The sequence below is a fragment of the Caretta caretta genome, chromosome 24 (assembly GCF_965140235.1).
Source record: "Caretta caretta isolate rCarCar2 chromosome 24, rCarCar1.hap1, whole genome shotgun sequence".
NCBI classification, from domain to species: domain Eukaryota; kingdom Metazoa; phylum Chordata; order Testudines; family Cheloniidae; genus Caretta; species Caretta caretta.
This window is the reverse complement of record NC_134229.1, coordinates 16,945,298-16,967,505: the sequence shown is the minus strand read 5'-3', so window position 1 is coordinate 16,967,505 and position 22,208 is coordinate 16,945,298. Positions and strand designations below refer to the sequence as shown.

Here is a 22,208-nt window from a genome sequence, read left to right as displayed (position 1 = left end):
GTCCCGCATGCACCCGAGACACCACATCCGGCGCGGGGTGGGGGGGGGTAGTGGGACAGACCCAGTGCAAGTCTCACACCCACCAGCAGGGGGCGGCAGTCTGTCCCCCTTCACACACACACCCCACATTCACACCCTGAGCCTTTCCATGCCTCTCAGCCAGCGGCAACACACAAAGCCCGACAACCCTCAACAGAGGCAGGTCCGAGTCCTCCCAGGAGGGGACACTGGTGCGCACCCAGATCCGAGAGCCATTTTCTCCAGCTGGGGGTGCGCACCCCAACCCCTCCATCTTTCCACCTGTCCGTGCACTGTCCCCCCCTCCATATAACTCCACCCCTCCAGCGATACCCCATCGCTCTGCAGACCCCCCCCCCCAGCCAGACACCACCATCCTTCTGCGCATCTGCCCCCCACCCCGCTCAGATCTGGGGTCACCCCACTCAACCCCCATCCCTTCCCCTCCCCACACCGTAAAACCACAAGGAAATGACCTGATACAATATTATGTCTGTGCAGTTTTTTCCTCTTTTATATATAAACAGAATTAATTTCCTACTTTCCAACATTCAAACGCTGCAATTCAACTCAATCCACATTTTTTTTCCCCTTCCTTTTCTTTTCCTTAAATCTGATTTGCCTTTTTTTCTTTCCTTGATTCATTCATTCTTACGTTCCGCAGGGACCAGGACAAAAAGGATACACAATATTTCCAATTCCATCTGAAAGCCTTGCTTCTCTCTCTTTTTTTTTTTGTTTTTTTTTTTTTTGTTTTGCCGGTATATAAAAAAAACCCCAAAGCTAAAAGCTCGCTATTATAAATTTTTTTTTGGTGGGTTTTGCGAATTTTCGGATTTTTAGAGCCATGCTTATTTAAAAACAATCAACCAACCCAAAAAGCCAAAAAAAAAAAAAGAAAAAGAAAAAAAAAGAAAAAAAATCTCGTGCTTCGAGAAGAGAAATAAAGCCAAATTGAAGATCGCGAGAGAAGGGGACTGAAGAGATCTCCTGATTCCGAGCCAAAGATTGTGCGATCGACCGCTGAATTTATAATTTTTTTAAAAAAAATTATGTATCGGAATATATCTGCCAAAACCCCTCCACAGAAAACAAGCATTTAGTCGATCGTGGTAAATATTAAACTTTCTGGGTTCAAGTTATGATACAGGCGACGTACCTCTATACAAACGCATTTGGAACTAAAAAATAAAATACAGATTAATTACAAAAAAAAATAAAAAAATAAAATAAAAGAGGGACGCTGTTAGCGTTTTCACTCCGACTTCCCTCTGTTCAAAACATAATTACAAGAGAAAGAGGGCTGAGGAACAGATCAGACAAGTGGACACATGGGACAGCCACAGGTTTAGGAAGAGAACGGGCTAGCAATGCTGCATGGTCTCTACTTTTTCCCGGCTGCCCGACATGAGATGCCGTGAGGGGGTTTTCGGAAAGCCCCCCGGAAGTCAGACCTCTCAGAAACGGTAGCTGCGATTTGACAGGCAGGGGGAAAAATAAAATAAAATAAGAGCTACAAAATTGCTCGCTGCCTTTGGAAGGTCTGGTGGCCGCAAGGGTTTTAACTGAATTGCTCAGCTGGAGAGTCACGAGTGGATTCGAGCCAATCGGAGCCACGCCAGCTGGCTAGAACTCGCTGAACTGGGCTAGTGATTTGGGATGGCCCCATTCCTGCCCCCGAGTTGCTACATTTTCAAAGGGGTGTGATTTTTCAGAGGTTCGCTGCCTGCAGAGGAAAGATAACCCCCCCGGGTGTCCAAAACGGGAGGCGGGGGGGAGGCAGCCACAGAACCCCACCCCCAGGGCTGACTTTGGCCATGTAGCTACCTGCCTTGAGAAAGAAAGAGCCAGCTGGAGCCACATGGCGACAGCCTCCTCGCTGAGCGAGACACACACCGCGGCTTGAACGGAAGGATCGGACGGGGAAGGGCCACTGTGACGGGACTTTAAGCCGGAATGGGGAAGATTTGAACCCATGGCTGGGCTGGGGGAGGGAAATGGACGTCCCAGGGCTGCTATCCTGTGTTAAAAACCTACTATAAAAAACGCAGTTTGTTTGCTTTAATCTTAATATTTCCTACGTGGGGGGGAGGGGGCCGGTGGGGCTCATAGGAGGGGGGCACGACAAAGCGGGGGCCGGCCGTGCGGCTGCCACCTCAGCGCCCCCCCCCCCCCGGGTCGAGTTTGGCCGCACGAGTGAACACGGGGAGCTCTCTTTGCACCAGACAGAGGGCAGAAGGGAGGGAAGGAGGCGGGGGAAGGGCGGCGATCCGGTGCCGAGGAGGAGGAGGGCGACGTGGTGGTGGGGAAGAAGCGGTTACTGCCCCGGGGTGTCGCCCACGGTTTCGATGCCGTGCTGCTGAAGCTGCGCTCGGAGGAGGGCGTTCTCGTTCTTCAGCTCCTCGATCTGGGCAGGAGAGAGAGAGGGAAACTGTGACGAAGCGGGACTGTTCTTAATGTTTCCTCTGAATATTGTCGGGGTGGCTCAGTTTCCCCTATGCAGTTCTTAAGTATCTAGGGGGTGGGATAAGGGTGTATGGTCATTGCAGAGCCCTAGAGGGCAGGTGTGTGCAGGGGTCTGGACACAGAGAATGGCCGACACCCTGTTTCCTGGCATCTCATGGCCTGGGCCCTTCCCCCCCTGCCAGGTGAGAGCTAAAGGGTTGGAGGACAAAGGAAACCGGTGACCTCCTGCCCCGGGAAAGGAACAAAGCCCAGAGGAGGAGGGGCTGGAGGGAGTTTCAGTTTGGGGCTGGCTGGGGACATGGAGTGAAGGGCAGACGTGGTTGTCTGTCTCCCTGCCCCCCAAAATGGACCCAGCTGAGGGGGTCCCGTTCTTTGCACCTACAAGCTCTGTGTTAGACCATGTTCCTGTCGTCTAATAAACCTCCGTTTTACTGGCTGGCTGAGAGTCACGTCTGACTGCAGAGTTGGGGGGCAGGACCCTCTGGCTTCCCCAGGAGTCCCGCCTGGGCGGACTCGCTGTGGGAAGTGCAGGGAGGGGCAGAGGAGGCTGAATGCTCAGGGCAGGGCTCAGCAGGGGGCGCTCTCCACTGGCAGGCCGGGCTGCCCCAATGCAGTGCTAGGGGGCGGGGTGGGGGCTCTCCCCTGGCGGTCAGGGCCGGCCTCAATGCATTAAACATCCCGGGACTTCTCCTCGGCATCAGAGATGTGAATACTGGTTTCCTGGTCAAACTCCCATCACGCCGACTCGAAAACTTTCTGCTCCAGCTTCAATTGGGTTCGACATTCTCCCCGACCGTGGCCCAAACTGCTATGTGGTGCGATGTGCGGCTGTTCCCCAGCTGCCTCGCCCCAGAGGTGGCTGCATCTCGGCGCCAGGCGATCCAGCCTGTGCGGTGTTACGTGCGGCTGTTCCCCACTCCAGAAGCAGCCGCACAATCGCTGTGTTAACAGCACGTTGGGACGCTTTGGCATGGAAAGGTAGACGTGGGGGGAACGGATGCGGGGGGAATATAAGGGGATGGACAGACAGACAGGGGAGGGAGGGGGCATCGCCATGGCTACCTGTTGCCGTAGCAGCTCGTTGTCCATCTGCAGCCGCTCGGCCTCCTTGAAGGTCTCCTGCATGCGCTGGTTGGTCTGGCGCAGCTCCCGGATGTAGTCGCAGGCCTTGGACAGGATGCCCCCTTTGCTCTGCACGGACGGACGGGGAAGCCTTCAGCACAAAATGCACTGGAACCCCCCGCCCCGGTCACCGAACCCCCAACCCACCACCCCAGTTGGGCCCCCCGCCCAATCCCTCAGCTGACCCCCAAAACCCACCACCTGCCCCAGGAAATCCCACCAGGACCCCGGAGCACCCTCCAACAACACCCCCCCACCCGACACACACGCCCAATCGCCCCCATAATCTCCCCAGTCCTGCCCCCCTGAATTCCCCCCCGCAACCTCAGAACACTTCCCCACTGAATTCCCCCCTCAGGACCCCTTCCACCGAATCCCCCTCCACCAAATCCACCTCCCTGGAACCCCCCCAGTTGTGCCCCCCCTGGAACCTCCCCCTCACCTCCAATCACCCTCCACATCTTTGGAACACGTCTCCACTGCGCCCCCTGCCTCTCCCCGCCCCCGCGACCACAAGATCCCCAGGACCTCACCACCACGAACTCCCTCCCACCAAATGTCCCTCCCCACCCAACAGCCTCCTCACCAATCTCCCCACAATACACATCAGCCTCCCTGCCAAAGGGGACCCGCCACCCCCTGGCCAAGAGCAGCAACAAAGCCAGAGAGCTCTGGGGGTCTCCAGGAATGACGCACACGGGGGTTTTTAATCTGCTTTCTCCCCCCTCCACTGCCTCCTGCCTTCAAAACACATCAGCAGGGTCTGGCCAGGGGACTCGGGGCTCTGCGATCCCTGGGTTTGTTATTGTAGGGTCCTGTCAGGCCCCAGTGTCTCACTATAAGGTCTTGTGGGAGCGCTGGGCAAGTATGTTATTGAAGGGTCTCCTGGTGATCACTCCGTTTCCACTTGTTATTGTAGGGCCTCTTGGAAGCAGTGGGCGCCAAATGCACCGGTTTGTTATTGCTGGGTCTCTCACATGCCCCAGGACCCCTTGGCAGGGAGATGGATTTGCTGAGCGGATTGCTGATAGTGTCCGCAGGGAGTTTTCCCAGGATCTCCACCCGGGCACCAGTACAGCTGGGAAGGGGCAGGCTGTAATCCTTCCTCCCGCCCTCCGCACTCCTGGGAGACCCTACAAAAACAAAATCAGTGCACAGCCTTGGCCCCGTCACCACAGTGAGTGTGGCATCCTCCAAGAGACACAGAATCATAGGGTCGGAAGGGACCTCAGGCGGTATCTAGTCCAACCCCCTGGTCAAAGCAGGACCAATCCCCAATTAATCATCCCAGCCAGGGCTTTCTCAAGCCGGGCCTTAAAAACCTCTAAGGAAGGAGATTCCACCACCTCCCTAGGGAACCCAGTCCAGTGCTTCACCACCCTCCTCGTGAAACAGTGGTTCCTAATATCCAACCTAGACCTCCCCCACTGCAACTTGAGACCATTGCTCCTCGTTCTGTCGTCTGCCACCCCTGAGAACAGCCGAGCTCCATCCTCTGTGGAACCCCCCCCCTTCAGGTGGTTAAAGGCTGCTATCAAATCCCCCCTCACTCTTCTCTTCTGCAGACTAAACAAGCCCAGTTCCCTCAGCCTCTCCTCGTAAATCCCCTGCCCCAGCCCCCTAATCATTTTCATTGCTCTCCGCTGTAGTCTCTCCAATTTGTCTACATCCTTTCTGTAGTGGGGGCCCAAAACTGGACGCAATCTTCCAGATATGGCCTCACCAGTGCTGAACAGAGGGGAATAATCACTTCCCTCAATCTGCTGGCATTGCTCCTACTAATGCAGCCCAAGATGCTGTTAGCCTTCTTGGCAACAAGGGCACACTGCTGACTCATAGCCAGCTTCTCATCCACTGCAATCCCCAGGTCCTTTTCTGCAGAACTGCTGCCGAGCCATTCGGTCCCTAGTCTGTAGCGGTGCATGGGATTCTTCCGTCCTAAGTGCAGGACTCTGCACTGGTCCTTCTTGAACCTCATCAGATTTCTTTTGGCCCAATCCTCCAATTTGTCTAGGTCCCTCTGTATCCTATCCCTGCCCTCCAGCGTATCTAGCTCTCCTCCCAGTTTAGTGTCATCTGTAAATCTGCTGAGGGTGCAATCCACGCCATCCTCCAGATCATCCATGAAGATGTTGAACAAACCCGGCCCCAGGACCGACCCTTGGGGCACTCCGCTTGATCCCGGCTGCCAACTAGACATGGAGCCATTGATTTGATAGCTGCTTTCAACTACCTGAAAGGGGGTTCCAAAGAGGATGGCTCTAGACTGTTCTCAATGGTAGCAGATGACAGAACAAGGAGGAATGGTCTCAAGTTGCAGTGGGGGAGGTTTAGATTGGATATTAGGAAAAACTTTTTCACTAAGAGGATGGTGAAACACTGGAATGCGTTACCTAGGGAGGTGGTAGAATCTCCTTCCTTAGAGGTTTTTAAGGTCAGGCTTGACAAAGCCCTGGCTGGGATGATTTAACTGGGAATTGGTCCTGCTTCGAGCAGGGGGTTGGACTAGATGACCTTCTGGGGTCCCTTCCAACCTGAGATTCTATGATTCTATGATCACTGCCCGTTGAGCCCGACAATCTAGCCAGCTTTCTATCCACCTTGTAGTTCATTCATCCAGCCCATACTTCTTTAACTTGCTGACAAGAATACTGTGGGAAACAGGGCCAAAAGCTTGGCTAAACTCAAGGAACAACACGTCCACTGCTTTCCCCTCATCCACAGAGCCAGTCATCTCCTCATAGAAGGCAATTAGATTAGTCAGGCATGACTTGCCCTTGGTGAATCCATGCTGACTGTTCCTGATCACTTTCCTCTCCTCTAAGTGCTTCAAAATGGATTCCTTGAGGACCTGCTCCATGATTTTTCCAGGGACTGAGGTGAGGCTGACTGGCCTGTAGTTCCCTGGATCCTCCTTCTTCCCCTTTTTAAAGATGGGCACTACATTAGCCGTTTGCCAGTCATCCTACACAACAACCAACCCAGTGTTTTTGGAGACCCAGCGCCTTCAGGAGACCCTACAATAACAAACCATGCACAGAGCCCTGACCCCGAGACCCTACAATAATCCGAGCACCCACCAAGCCACCCCACCCCACCACCAAGCCAGGGCGTGGAAACCCCCAAGGGTTCCGAGTCCCCCCTACAATAAACAAACCGGTAAGCAGACTCAAAATATCACCTCCTCGCTTCCTCATGGCCTGGTGGGAGCTGCCCCATGAAGTCTGTTCCCGGTAGGTGTGTGTCAGTATATGCCCCTCCCCCAACGCAGGGAGCTCCCCGCTCCAGTCTCCGCTGCCCCCTCCCTCAAATATCATCCCCCCCCATGCTCCCCTCCCGGCCCGGCCCAGCCCCTGCCCCTCACCGCGCCCGTCTTGCTGTTGTCAGTGTTGCAGTCTGGAATGATTTTCGATAGCTGGACAATCCAGTTGTTAATTTTGTCCCGCCTCCTCCTCTCCACTGCGGGGGGTGGGGGGGGGGTGGGGGGGGTGAAGAGAAACACAGATGGTTAACGCACAGCGCCCCCACCTGGCGCCTCGGCCCAGCCACAGGGCAGGTTGCAGCAGGACTGGAGCTGATCGGAAAACGGGAGGGGGGGGGGGCCCAAAAATGCTGATGAAAATGAAAAAATAAAAATTGAGTTTTTGGCCAAAATTCTGAAAAGCTGCTTAGGGCCTTCTGGGAGTTGTAGTCCGGGTGCATCCTGCTCCAAACCACCCCACAGACCCATCTCCCTGGCTGAACGACATCTCCCATGATGCACCACGGTCTGCCCTCTTGGTCAGAAGATGTATCATGGCAGTTGCGTGGCCGCGGTGCATCATGGGAGATGTAGTATTACCAGAGAGATCAACTCTGTGAGAAAAATGCATGAGGCACCACAGTGCATCATGGGAGATGTAGTTTGACCAAAGAGCTCAATTTAGAGGCCAGCAGGCATGAGGCCATGTGGTGGAATTTTAGTACAACTGGTAGATAAAAAGACAACTGGATACTTCCTTTCTGAACAAACCCAAAACGTTTTGTGAAATCGTACTGATTCAGACAAAATTTTGTTTAAAAAATTTTAGAAAACAAAAATCTTTCCAATGGAAGAGTTTAAATGGTTCCTTTTGAATTTTTTTATATTAAAAAATGTTTAAAACAGAAAACGGTCCATACTGACCCCCAAATGGCAGTTTAAATATTTGTATGGCAAAAACCATGAATGGTTTGGCTTTCTGGCCAGACAGGGGATGAATATGTTAATGTCTCAACACATTTTGCTGGATGGAAAGTCGGTTTTCAGACCAGCTCTACATTTCAGAATCTAGACATTCAATATTTCAGCCAAACCATGGCAATTTTCAGACTCTCAGCAATTTGTGGGGGAAAAAAAAATCAAAATTTTCCACAGGAAGAAAATTTTCACTGTAAGTTCTGTTGTGCCGAAAACCCAATTTTCCATCAAAATCCCATTCCAATAGAAAACATTCTGCTGGCCCCAGCCATGACTGTTCAGACTTGGATCCCCCTGTTAGATACAGGTTGAGCGCACCCCTCTAAGAGCCTTTCAGAACCCCGATATCCCAGCCCGGAGATGATCTGCGCAGAGAGAATTTCCCCCTTGTTTTCTTCTCCATCCGCACACACATTCCCTCTCATTATTTGCACTTCCAGGATGGATGGAGATTCCCAAACCCAGGTGTGCTGCCCGGGACAGGCTGCATTGGGGTATTAAAAGCAGTTGGCCAGAGATCTCAGGGCCCTGTGGAGGGCCAGGAGATTATACTAAAAGAGAAAAGACATTTCTCACACTTGGCTGAGGGGGTGGGTAGCTTCGGGGGGGAGCCCAGCCAGATACAATCTGCCTATCAAGGATCTCAAGGGCACAAAGGGCCGTGTTTGGGACGGGGAAGCCACAGGATCAGTGGGGTGAAACGGGGCCATGGGGCACAAGACCAGCGGGATCTCAGCCCGCCACCCACCTTCATTGTGCTGGGCTCGCCGTCTCTCATCACGGGGCGTCCGCGTCCCATCCATCTTCCTAGGGTGGCACAAAGAGAGAGGAGGGAGTTACAAGAGGGGCAAAAAAAATATCTGAACTGACACCGAACCCCCATGCGGAGTCCAGGCCATCCTGAGCTACTGACCTTTCGCTCTCCCTCCTCACACTCACTCAAGGCGTGCAGATCCAGATCCAGAAGGGGGCAGGAGGTACACACACACAGTCCAGTTCCATCCAGCAGGGGGCAGCGGTCTCTCTCTCAGTGTCTAAACTCCTTTCCAAGCCCCCCTTCCTGAGAGCCCACCCCCAGTCACACACTCGGTCCTGGGACCTAACCCCCCTGGTCACAGGCTGGCTCCTCTGCAGGGGTTTCTAATCCCCTGCAAGGCGGACGCCCTGTATGGGTGATGCCAGGCCCAGGTGGGTTTGCCTGTGGCTGGCTGGCTCCTGGCGAGGTGCTGCTCGGCGTAGCTGGTGGAGAGGGGAAGGATCTGCTGGGCACACCTAGGCAGCGGGTGCTGGTACAGGGCCGCACCCAGCGAGGAGCCAGGAAACCCCGGAGGCTGGGGAGAGGTGGTTAGAGCAGGAGCTGGGGGAGGGGGGAAGCTGGGCAGGATCCCAAGGGCCGAGAGAGGAGCTGTGCGATCCCCCAGCAATCCACTATCCCTCCCCCAGCAAGCAGATCCCAGCCCCATGGGGGACCCCCTCCCCACATAGCTGAAGCTGGGCAAGTTGCAGGCAGATGGGAGATTTTTGGGGCCACCCCACACCCCAACTTCACGGGCTACATACGGGGAGTACGGGTGGGTGCGAGGAGCGATGGTGCGTTGCGTCCCTGTCTGCAACACGTCTTGGGGGGTCATCATCACGTAGAACTGGCCTGTTGGGGGAGACAGAGGGAGAGGTGAGACAGACTCAGAACTGGGCTCCTGGAAATGAGGACCCCTGAGTCCTATCCGCAGCGCTGGGAGGGGAGTGGGGTCTGGTGGGTTAGACTCGGGGGGGTCTGGGAGCCAGGACTCCTGGGTTCCATTCTGAACGACTCTGCCTACGTTCGATCTGAATGGCTCGGCTTCAGCTGCCCTCCAGGTTACAGAAGGGGAAGGTTGGCGCTGCAGCCAGGTTAGATGCCTCGGGGTCTCGTTATCAGACCCCAGAAACGGCTGTAACGAGGGGGCAATTAACAGCCTGATGATGATGCTATTCTGCTGGGATGCTGGTCATTTAAACAAGGGGGGGGGGGAAATAATCAATCAGGAACAGCCACTCGTGCCCAAATTTCAATCCCGGAGATTCACTAGATCTGGGTCAGGCTGAGGAGGATTTAAAGGGGAAGAGGAAGTCATTGGGGCGTGAGCCTGGTTTGGGGTGGTTCTTTGCGGACCTGGGAATACAGCCTGGAAGCGGTTCTGCCCCATCCCCCACTACAAATACCTGGCGCAATTCATATTAAGGATTAAGGGCGAGATGCTCTAGCCACGTGCTCAGGATTGGGCTCCTGGACTCATGTGACTTTGCAGAACCTCAGCGTTCAGTAAAAGGGGTTTCTGTTCCTCGGGGGCCGGGGGAAAGCTCCAAAGCATGAGTGAGCAAAACTGACACCTGCCTGAGTCTGCCGAGAGCCTGAGCCTGTCGCTGGGAGGGGGGGGAGCTGCTCTGAGTGTGACCGACGCCGCAACGCTGCCTGAGTCTGCCGAGAGCCTGAGCCCGTCGCTGGAAGGGGGGGAGCTGCTCTGAGTGTGACCGACGCTGCAATGCTGCCTGAGTCTGCCGAGAGCCTGAGCCCGCCGCTGGGGGAGGAGGAGGCTGCCTCGGATGCGACTGACGCACCGACACTGTCTGGGTCTCCAGAGAGCCCCTTTCCGTCTCCCAAAATGCTTCCCCACTTCTGCTAACCCTTTCTAGACCTTCCCTTTAAATAAAGCAGGGCTGAGATATTCCAGGTCAGCCACGCCATCCTCCCAGCATGCTTTGCGGATGACGCCGCGCCAGCCGTGAACCAGAGCGGCCAAACCTTCACCGGCGAGGCGTCTTTACCCCCCTGCCATGTGCCCAGCTGCAGAGTAGAGAAGTCCTGAGTCTTAGAAGCAAACAGACCCAGCCACCCTTCCTGCCCCCCCCAAGTCTTTCCAGCCCCGGGAAACTGGTGGAGTCCTCTCACCTCCAGCCTGTGCCAGCGACTGATCTGTGGTCTGAACTGACACGGCCGTGGCATCCCCCACCGTGGAGGCAGGGAAATACGCGAAGCGGGCCTCTCCGCTGACTGCGTCTGCGGCCGGGCTTCCGCCATTGCTGAACGGGTTCTGGATCACAGCCTGAAGAAGAGGAGAAGAGGGCACCTGTTAGAGCAGGTGAGGGGAGCGAGTCAGGACTCCTGGGTTCTATCCCCGGCTCTCGGAGGGGAGCGGGGCCTAGCCTGATATCCTTCCCCACCCTCTGATCAGACCAACGAGCCCATCTAGCCTGGTGTCCTGTCTCCAGCACTGGCCAGAACCAGCTGCTTCAGACAAAGGCACCCCGTAGTGGTCAATGATGGAATGACCTGCCCCTGAGAGATTTCCTCCTGACCCCACCACCAGCTGGAGATCGCTGCCCTGAAGCCCAGATCTACAGTTCAGTCACCCTCTTCTGCCTCAGTGTGGTCAGTAAGAGGACGGGGATCTAGCCGACGAGACGTGGGGAAGCCAGGAGGAGCGCTATGCTGCAGGGGGCAGGCTCTCCCCTGGCAGCCAGGGCTGGCCCCAATGCCCCCGCACGGCGCTAGGGGGCGCTGCCCTGTAGGGTGCAAGCTCTCCACTGGCTGTCAGGGCTGGCCCAAAGAACTGAAGCAAAGGGTCTTGTAGAAAGATCTAGATTTCAGGACATCCAGGTGATAAAGATCCCACCAGGTCCCTTGGAACAGTCAAAGGGTTAATTCTCTCCCGGTTAAAAATCTGCCCCTTATTTCCAGCCTAAATTAATCTGCCAGCTCCCGCTTTGCCTGTCCTGGCTGAGCTAACCAGCCCTCTGTTCCCCGAAATCTCCTCCCCAGGGAGACTCTGATAGACCGGGATCTAGTCCCCTCTGAGCCGTCTCTGGAGAAACTCCACAGATCGAGCTCCTTCAGCAGGTTTTCCAGCCCTCAGATCATCACCGTCGCTCTTCCCTGAGCCCTCCCCGATTTCCTGATGTCCTGTTTGACGTGCATCCCCCCAGAGCTGGGCGCAGTCTCCAGTCATGGCGTCCCCCATGCTGTATCCAGAGGGGACCCCACTTACCAGCTCCCACTCGCTCTTCTCCAGCCCAGCGGGGTGCTCGCCCTCTTAGCCACAGAAATGCCGGGGAGCTCATGGGCTGTTGGTGCCCCAGGACTCCTGGGTCCTTCCCAGAGCAGCTGCTCTGCAGGGCACAGCCCTGCAGCCTGTAAGTGTGACCCCCACACGACATTGCTTACATAGGCCAAGACCCAACTTTTTAAGGCTTTTCAGAAAAGAAAAGAAAAGAAAAGAAAAAAGAAAAATCCTGGGGCCATTTTATGGTTAGAGAACGAATAACCAGCATCATCGGACCCCCGAGCTCTTCTCTAGCGCTTGAGCTCTTCGGGTGGAAACGCTTCCTACACGCGGCCAGCACCATTATCGTCATGGCTCAGATGGGGAAACTGAGGCACGGAGCCACAGGATTTGGCCACCGTTACCAGGCAGATCAAGCCGGGAACGAACTAGCCCTCTACCCAGCAGGCCAGACTGCCTTTTACAGCCTAGTGATGGGATGCGCCCCATCCCACCCACGCCAATTAGGTGCAGCGGCAGAGCTTGGGCTCCCCAGCAAAGGGCAGATTAAAAAGGAGAAGCTGGCCACAGAGCCGGGGGGCGTTTGCCCAAGAGGAGAGGCTGCTGGAGACACTACGGAGCGAGGCAGTGACTAGCCCTCCCTTCCCACCCACAGCGGAGGGGCTCCAGCCGGCTGCCCTCTGGCCATCTGCACAGCTGGACCTGAGAAGCAGGGGTTAGACCCCGAAAGCTAGTCCAGAAGAGGGTCCCGTGTAAACACTGTTCTGGACTCAAACTGCTTTCACTCCACAACCTCCCGGGGAACTACTCTGCCATTGCCCTGTGCAGATAAGTCAGGGGCAAAGGGCAGGATTATCATCAGCCCCAGAACCCCCCTGGTGCCAGGTGCTGGCCCCTGTCCCAAGTGGCTGACAATCCAGACGGCGGAGCCCGCATTCGGCTGCATGAGAAAGGCACCTGCTTCGCTCCTTGGGGCTTGTGCCCCGAGCTGCCAGGTGCAGCCAACAGCCACAGCTGCATGAGACGGCCTGGCCCTGACCACATCCGAGCGAGTGCACGCTCGCGGAGAACAAAGAGGCCCCCGCAACGTCAGGCTAAAAATAAACTGCGAAGCACTGGGGCGGGGGGGCTGTAACCCAAGAGCACCTCCAGCTCCCTGAGACAGGGAAAGGATGGTGGGGACACAGGGACACCTGGGTTCCATTCCCAGCTCTGCTGCATCTTTCAGATGGGGACTGAGCTCTCCAGGGCAGGGCTTGTCTCTCGCTGCGCCTGGGCAGCGCCTGGCACATCGGGGCTCTGACCCCAGCTGGGACCCATGGACACTACCATAATACACCTAATACAGCCCACTCTTGCAGCGTGATTTATAATTAACTCCACGCGAGCTATCTGCTGAGCCCGTTGTTCAGAACTAATCAGAGCTTCCCCAAGGGGGAGGCCATTGGCCTGAGTCTCAGGACTCCAGAGCTCCATCTCTGTCCCTGCTTCACCCTTCCGTGCCTCAGTTTCCCCAATCTCTCCAACGGGGCCAGTGATACTGGGCTCCTTTCCAAAGCGCTTGGAGACCTATGGAGGAAGAATGCACTAGAGGGGCCAGCTATTGCTCGTTCCCCAGTCCCTTTTACTAAGCCCTGGTTAGAAACCGGGCGCAGCCCGCCCCCCACCTGAGCGACAGCCTGCTGGCCCCCGGCGAAGGCGGCTGTCGAGACCACGCTGACGGCTCCCGTTGCGTCCGTCTGTCCATCCAGCTGACTGTCTGTCACCTGGACCACTCTGTATGTCACCTGGGAGGAGAGGGAGACAGGAAAGATCATTTGGGATAGAGAAATGTGAACAGAATCCACAGACGGCCCAGGGCCCCTTAGTGCCGTGCTGGGGCTTCGGGACCAGCCCTGACCACCAGGGGAGAGCCCCCGCCCCACTCCCTGCAGCACAGCGCCCCCTAGTGCCACGCTGGGGCATCGAAGCCAGCCCTGCCTGCCAGGGGAGAGCCTCACCCCGCCCCCTGTAGCGCAGCGCCCCCTAGCGTCTCTCACCTGTCCTCCATTGTTCTCTGTGCGGAACTGGTACTGGATATTGTGGTCTGTGAAGGCTGCTTGCTGGACACTAGCAATGGCCACTGCTGTCTGCTCCTCGGCGTTCGTGACGTCCCCTGGGAGCCAGGAGAGACCAGTCACTCACACAGGACCCCACCGAGGGAGGGGGAAGGGTTCACACCCCGGCTCTGGGGAGGCAGCATGACCTATGGAGTCAAAGCGGGGCGGGGGAGGCTGGGAGTCGGGACTCCTGGGTTCTATCCCCAGCTCTGGGAGGGGAGTGGGGTCTAATGGCTAGAGCAGGGGGAGGCTGTCAGGGTTGCACGAGTCCCACCCTGCTGGTTTAAGTGGCCCAAGCAGGAGCTCCAAGCAACGCAGCACCTGGACGGCGACAGGGCTCCCTGGCCTCGCCTCACCTTCCTGCAGCTCGACTCCTTCTTCAACTTCTTGTCCTTTCTCGTGGCTGGAAGACAGAAGGAGACAACACCAGCGGGAGCCGCTTCAGCCGGTGCTTTACTCCCAGAGCTGGGGATAGAACCCAGGCGTCTTGGCTCCCAGCTCCCCTTGTTCTAACCACTAGACCCCACTCCCCTCCCAGAGTGGAAGAGAGAACCCAGGCGTCCTGGCTCCCAGCCCCCCTGCTCTAACCCACCAGATCCCACTCCCCTTTCCCTGCTCTCCAAGAAGACGCCAGATGGAGGAGAACCCCCACGTAGCCACTCTTGCAAGAGGCTGTAATTCACGTTGTGACAATTTGCCATGCAACATGGATCTCAGCCCCTCAGCCAGAGAAGACCAGGCAGAATTCTGCCATGGGGGTAACACACACCCAACAACCAATGCCACCAAGCTACCGGATTTCATAGAAACCAAACACCTCCCAGGACCCAGCTGACAATATTTTAACCTCTTTCCCTGCACCCAGTTCACTGCTGGAGAAGACCCTCATTCTCCAAGGACACAAGGACTACTGGAAAGAGCTATTAATTCCCCCCCACATCCTCATCCTTAAATTTTAATCTGCTACAGGATTCCCCTGGTCTCCTGTCCTACACTCTGCAGCATTGCTGTGCGCTGTTGAAGCACCTCACCCCAGAAGCAGCTGCATTTCTGGCTGGATCAGTTTCGCCTGATCTCTTTTGCCAGCACTTGCTACCATCTCAAGAGTGGTAGAGAGCAGGAAGATGATCTAGTGTTTGAGGAACTAGAGTGGGAGCTAGGTTTGATTCCAGGCTCTACCAGACTTCCTGTCCCAGCTGAGACTGGGGAAAACGAGGGAGAGATGAGACGGACCCAGAACTGGACTCCTGGAAACCAGGACACCTGGATTCTATCCCCAGCGCTGGGAGGCGAGTGGGGTCTAGTGGGTTAGAGCAGGGGAGGGCTGGGAGCCAGGACTCCTGGGTTCTACCCCCAGCGCTGGGAAGGGAGTGGGGTCTAGTGAGCTAGAGCAGGGCGGGGCTGGGAGCCAGGACTCCTGGCTTCTATCCCCAGCACTGGGAGGCGAGTGGGGTCTAGTGGTTAGCTGGGGCAGGGATGGTCTCTCACAGTGTGTCTGTGCAGTGATTGACAACAGTGCCTGTCGGTCCTACCATAAACACAAACAAAGGATCCTGAAATCCAACCCAGCTATTTCTCAGAAGCTTCTAGCTACAATGCATGCGGCGACTTACTCTCCTTTCCCGCAGATGAAGGCTCAGACAGCTGCTTTCCGAAACAGGGTTTCATGCCGGGAGGTATTAGAACGGGTTGAAATCTAATCCTTCCCGCTGGCAGGGAGAGATAATGCCCATGCCCTATCTGGATGCCAGCATGGTATGCAACTGCCCAGAGACGCTCCTGCCTGGATGAGCAGAGCACAGGCTGCAGGGAGACTCACACAGCCACTTACACCATCGGTCAATTTCCTTTCCACCCGGTCAGTTTCGTGTGTGCCTGGGAGCCACCCGCACTGACCATTCCCTTTCCAACACAGGGCCACCATGATCAGATGAAGGCAACGGGCGGGTGCTCGGTGACGTGGCTGCCTGGTGCTAGTGTGGGCCCACAATTTGTGCACCCTGCACTTAAAGCTTTGTTTTCGGAGGGTCTTTCCTGACTCGGTGGCCCTGGGTTCCCCCCCCCCCAGTAAGTAACAACCACATTTCTTGCCCTGGTAAGCCTGGCTAAGGAGGAGCGACTGTCACTCCCTAGTGGCTAGATCAGGCATAGCACTTTGAGTCAGTTAATTCCTCTGCACCACTGGATCTGGTTGTTCCGGTCACTCGGAAGGCGTTTACGCTTTTAGATCCCCTGGTTGTATCCCTGCAGAGGATCAAAATGGACGATGGTTGGGGGTGGACGTTACACACCGATTAATGCCCTTGTGAAATGTATCCCGTTATGAAATGCATGCAAAAGGGCCCCGAACGGGACGTGCCTGCCATGTCTGGGCACCGGCTCTGATCCAGGAACAGACTGGCTCAGCGTATGGCCTCTTGGGTGCCTTAGCTCCCCATCTGGCCCCAGAGCTTGGGGGAGGGGGGGAGGGGGCTGGCTGGCTGGCTCAGTGGGGCAGGGAATGGGACATGGGGCCTTTCCTCTCTAGAGGGCGCTGACGCCAATCCACTTGCAGCTGGTACGGACTGGCTATGGGGGGAGAGGGGATAGAAACCGGGGAATGGGATACATACAGAACGGATTTTAAAATAATACTACTAATAAATGGGTCAGATTCTGATCTTATGCAGTTCAGGGGGAAGTTGGGCGAGTATGAGGCTCAGTGCAGGGGGACCTGGGCAATATTCCCTGGCCTGGGCTACCCAGGAGCTCAGACCAGATGATCAGATGGCCCTGCCCGGCCTTGAAATTGGCGAAAAGCCATGGTGAAATCAGAGGAGTTATTCTGGAATATACGCCCAATGGGAGCTATTTCACAGACACACAGGACTAGGGGACACTACAAGCCCCCCTCTAATGGCCTCCCGGCAACAGATCCCTTCCCTGAGGAAGTAATGATCACTCACACAGGCCTCTCCGAGCTGCCTGGACATCCCAGGAACAGCTAAGAAGTGCGGCTACGGCTGCCCCTGGAGACTTTTTCCCTTCGGAGAGTCCACGGGGCAGACAGGCCTGCTCCTCCAGCCCAGCTGTCCTGGCAGGTCCAGTGAGACACGCCCACCTCTCTCATCCACCGGTGACTTAGTGCAGACCCGCTGGGTGGTCTTTCAGGGTGGCTTCGGGGCGAAGGTGCTGGGCTAAGACCCCATGTTCTTGGGTTCTATTCCCAGACCTCCCACCTGTTCCCTTGGACCTCTGTGCCTCAGTTTCCCCCATCGGCAGGCTTGGAAGGATAAATTTGGGAGTGGCTCAAATACTAGGGACTAAAGGAGGATCAAGTCCCAGAGAGGGGGCTGCCCAGCACCCCCAAAAGTCCCTGTGTTGGGGACCCTGAAACAGGGTTATTTGAAAATGCTACCGCAGTGCCTCCCAGGAGTTGTAGTTCAGGAACCACATTCTCCAGGATAGACTGGACTACATGTCCCATCCTGCACCAGGCTTCCCTCTTTAGATTAGAAGCTCCTTAGACAGGGCCTGTCTCTTGCTGCATGTCGAGGCAACGCCTAGCACCACAGAACCGATCTCAGCCGGGGCAGGGCCTGTCTCTCGCCGGGTCTGGGCAGCGCCCGGCACGACGGGGCCCTGATCTCAGCTGGGGCAGGGCCTGTCTCTCGCCGGGTCTGGGCAGCGCCCGGCACGACGGGGCCCTGATCTCAGCTGGGGCAGGGCCTGTCTCTTGCCGGGTCTGGGCAGCGCCCGGCACGACAGGGCCCTGATCTCAGCTGGGGCAGGGCCTGTCTCTTGCCGGGTCTGGGCAGCGCCCGGCACGACGGGGCCCTGATCTCAGCTGGCGCAGGGACTGGCTGCTTCAGTAACCATGGAACTTGACCACTAGCAGGGTTAATTAAAGCTGCCATGGCAGGGAGAGCCCCCCAGATCTCCACAGCATCCAGTGTTGCCAGCTGTAGCCGGGAGCGGCTATGGGACCTATTCACTTCAGTCCCCGTGGGCACAGTTAGTTCCAGCCGCAGGGACCCATCTACTCTGACAATAGCCAGATGTGTCAGCATCTCGCACCCTGCAGCACAGCGCCCCCTAGTGCCACCCTAGGGCACTGGGGCCAGTCCTGATCGTCCACAGGACAAGTACCCATCCCACCCCCTGCAGCACAGAGCCCCCTAGCGCCACCCTGGGGCATTGGGGCCAGTCCTGACTGTCTGTGGGGAGCGCCCCCTGCCCGCCCCCTACAGCACAGTGCCCCCTGGTGCCGTGCTGGGGGGTCAGCACCATTCAACTCTACATCATTTCGCTTCCCAACGTGAAATCTTTTCCCCTAAGTTCTCCAGGACGACCAGACTCCGCAGCACCAAAACCTCTGCGAGACACTCAATGGCTTTAACAGCGCCCAGGCCCCCGCCCGGAGTTCTCGCCTTGCCAGCGATCACAAGGGCAGAGTCGCCCGCTGGGGCAACACAACGGACGCGCCGCAGCCTCGCCTTTCCACCAAAAGACGATCCAGCCCCAGGGTGTCTCCATTCACCTCCCTGGGCCTTGGTTTTTCCATCTGTGAAATGGGGAGGACACCGACCTCCTTTGCAAAGTGCTTTGAGATCACAGCTAGGAAGCGATAGACGAGAGGCAGGGATTATTACGAGGGCCACGCTTTGAATTACAGCCCATCTCCCTTCACAGGCGCTGACTCCTTGAGTGCTTAGGGGCTCAAGCACCCCTGGAGAAAAAACAGGGGGTCTCAGCACCCACAGGGCTGCTGCTCTGGGGGCCCTGGGGCAGGCCACCAATCAGCTGTTCAGCTCTGGCCCTGCCCCCCTTCCAGCTGTTGAGTGGGGCTGCCCCCGCCACTGGCTCCTCGCTGCCCCCTCACGGCCCCCAAGGTAGGAGGGGGCAGAAAAGAGCGAGGGAGGGAGGCTCTCAGGGGAGCAGTGGGGGTGGGAAGAGGTGGAGTGGGGGTGGAGCCTCAGGCAAGGGAGCCGAGCCAATGTGGGGCACCCACTCTCACAGGACCAGTAATGTCCCTGGCTCTGGAGAATATTAACCCAAGTTTCCTTCCAGATGCCTGATACTCTTGCTAAGCCTATGAGGAGGGTAAGGGCTGGAGAATTTTGTCAGCTGCCTTATACCGCCAGGAAGGAGAGGAGAGCAGCTGGGGGGAGGGGGCCGCTCTGCCCTTCATCCCCAGAGGGGGTCTCAGACGTGGACACAGATCACAGGCAACACAGTCCCTGTCTCATCCCCCACAGACCCCTAAAAGTGTGAATTACCTCTTCACAGTCTGCATATACAGGGCCAGACCCCTAGCTGGTCAGTCAGAGCTCCCCCGGAGTCACCGGGGCCTGATCCCAGCTGGGGTCAAGGGGCCGCAGCTCCCCCGGAATCACCGGGGCCCGATCCCAGCTGGGGTCAAGGGGCCGCAGCTCCCCCGGAGTCCACTGAGCTGGTCCAGAGTGTGCACCCCGCCCCCCGCACACTTACAGCAACACCCTCCGATCCCTGGGCTGCCCCCAAATGCAGGACACGGATCGAGCCTCCCAACTCCCTCCTCCCCATGGGGACCTCCGTCTGGCCACCCCCCCTCGACCTCCCACATCCCCCAACTCAGGCGGATCCTAGAATCCTTCCCGCCCCCCTCCCCAACAGCTCCCACCTCACTCCCCTTGACACAGAGGATCACCAGAAGATGCTCCCTAACCGCACCCTCTCCCACTTCCAGCACAGCGGCCTCCTCCCCCCTCACTTCTCTCTACCCCCCACCTCTTTCTCCTGGGCATCAAGTACCCTTAGGCTTCTGCAGTCTCTTTCGGCCACTCCACCGTCTATGGACCCATCTCATCTACATTGGCGCCCCACTCCCCGCCACAGTGCTGACCCCGTCCCAAGTCACCTAGAGCGTGGGGGGTGGGGGGGGATCCTGGGAACTAATTACTTGGTGGGGTGAACTCCCCCTGCTCAGCTCCCCTGGCATCCCATCCCCACCGCGCACAGGTCACAGGACACTTCTACCTGCTCTGGCCCCCCAACGCTAACAAGAGCCCTCCCCCTCCCTGACCTACTTCCCCAGTCCTCTCCTCTGCCCCCTCCCACCCCATTTCTTCATTCCTCACACTCCGGGCCCCCGACACCGAGCCACTAAGACCCCAGCTGCCACTTCTGTCTGCCCCCCCAACCCATGACACCAATTCGCTTAGCTCACAGACCCCCTGAGCTCCCTCCTCCCCCACCAGCTCACTCAGACCCCAGGTGCTCCCCTCTTCCTGTCTCACCCCGGCGCCCCAGATTCCAGGCTCTGTCTGCACCCCTTTCAGTCCTGTCACCAGCTCACCCCAGCCCAGCCCTCACTCCTGTGTCTGCCCCCCCCAACACAAATCCACACAGATCACAGCCCTCCCTATCTCCCTCCCATACAGCCCCCCCCCCCACTCCTGACACCAGCTCACTCTCACCCGTGGCCCCCTTTGTCTGTCTCCCCCACCCCGCAACTCCAGGCACAAGCCACACAGATCACTGGACCCCTTCCTCGACTCCCGCCCTCGGGACACACTCCCTGACCCCCCCATGTCACAGCCCCTTCACCTATTTGCTTCCCAAACACTCCCTGCCCCCCAGATCACAGCCCCACCCCCCAACTCCCTGCCCCAACCCTTCCCCTCCCCCCAAGTCACAGCCCCCTCCAACTCTGCCCCCATCCCTCCCCAACAGACACTCAAGGCCCCTCCTCCTCTCCCCCCCCAGCCGACTGGGCTCCCAGCCCCCTACCCCCTTTCCCCTCCTTCCCCCCTTTCTCTCTCTGCCTCGTCCTCCATTTTGTTCTCCCCCTCTCCGCGCCGCTGCAGGAGGATCATGGCTGGCTCCCTCCCCTCCCCCACCCTGCCCCTCCGCAGGCCCAGCGAGGGGGTGGGAAGCAATCGGGCCCCCCCAGAAGAGGGGTGGGGAATTTCCTCCCTTCGTCCCCTTACCTGGGAGCAGCAGAGGCGGTGGCTGTGTCCAGGCCGGGATCCAGCATGTCCATGGGGGGAGAGGGGGGAGGGGGAGGGGGAAGGGGGGAAGGAGAGGGGTGGGGAGGCCCCTCAGCACCAGGCCGGGGCGGGGGGGGAGGGAAGGAGAAGAGGGAGAGGAAGGGGGGCGGGTGAGTTTAAATCTCACGCCGGATGGAGGCAGAGGGGACGCGGAGGAGACACGGGAGCCGAGGCGCTGATCACGGGGACAAACACTCGGGTCATGTGAGGAGGAGAGCGAGAGCGATCCTCTCCCCCCCTCCCCTCCCCTTCCCTTCCCTTCCCTTCTTCCCCAGCTGGGAGCCCGGGACACGTGAGGGGGGAGCCGGCGGAGCCGCCGATCGAGCGCGGCCTGGGCCCCGGGGAAGCGTCGCGGGCGGCGGCGGCAGCAGCGGATGGAACGTTGCAACAATCCGGGGAGGAGGGTGGGGGAGGGGATAGAACGTTGCGACGATCGCGGGGGGGGGGGGGGGGAGGGAAGGAGAGCGAGGGGGGAGGGGTGGAACGTTGCGAGCGGATGGGAACTTGGGGAGCCCCCGGGCCGAGCGCTGCGAGAGGGGGGAAAGGGAGGGGGGCGGAAGGAAGTTTGGGGACCCCCCCTCCCCCGCTCTCCCCACCAGGTGGAACGTTGCTACTGTCTCGAGGGAGGGGACAGAACGTTGCGGCGGGCCGGATGGAACGTGGCCGGGGAGCCCCGGATCGAACGCTGCCGCCGGCCGGGGTGGATGCGGGGCGGGGGGGGGGCGTGAACGGTTGGGAACCCCCTGCTGGAACGTGGCGGCAATGTACGCGGTGGGGGAGGGGGGCTGGGGACGTCGGGAAGTCCCCGTCGCCGGAGGTGGGGGGTGGAACGTCGGGAACCCCGATGGAACGTTGAGACAATCTAGGCGGTGGCGGGAATAGAACATTGCGACGATCCGGGGGCGGGGGGGGGGGGGTGGCGGAAGGAACGTGGGGGGTGGAATATTGCCCCCATCGAACGTGACAACCAGCCAGGGAGGAAGGAGGAGACGGAAGGTTGCGACGATCCGTGGCAGAAGCGGGGCGGGGGGCGACGTTGGGAGCCCCCCCCCCCAATGCAACGCTGTGACGGCCTGGTGGTGTCGGGCCGGGGGGGGGGGTGGAACCTTGCAACATGGTGGGACAGACCCACGCGTGATCTGGGGCTCAGAACTCCCCCCCTGCGCCATCTCTCACGCGGGCCGGCGGCGGCTGCTGCTGGGAGAGTGCCCCGCCCCCGAAACAGGATAGGGAA

The 22,208-nt window shown here is 58.1% G+C and overlaps 1 protein-coding gene across 2 annotated transcripts; it reads right to left on the bottom strand.

Moving 5' to 3' along the window:
• Window positions 1-505: 505 nt before the first annotated feature.
• On the bottom strand, window positions 506-21,022 carry USF2 (upstream transcription factor 2, c-fos interacting). Of its 2 annotated transcripts, XM_048828053.2 has the most exons (10): window positions 20,915-21,018; window positions 14,321-14,367; window positions 13,905-14,020; window positions 13,533-13,652; window positions 10,755-10,908; window positions 9,386-9,473; window positions 8,574-8,632; window positions 6,971-7,065; window positions 3,547-3,675; window positions 506-2,425 (listed from the first exon to the last, which is right to left on the bottom strand). In XM_048828053.2, the coding sequence occupies exons 1-10, from the start codon at window positions 20,965-20,967 to the stop codon at window positions 2,336-2,338; spliced, it is 951 nt and encodes a 316-aa protein (XP_048684010.1). In that variant the 5' UTR covers window positions 20,968-21,018; the 3' UTR covers window positions 506-2,335. The 2 variants fall into 2 exon arrangements, with proteins under 2 accessions (XP_048684010.1, XP_048684009.1); XM_048828052.2 differs by lacking the exons at window positions 506-2,425; window positions 3,547-3,675 and adding an exon at window positions 6,200-6,529 and having other exon boundaries at window positions 20,915-21,022.
• Between the last annotated feature and the right edge of the window lie 1,186 nt (window positions 21,023-22,208).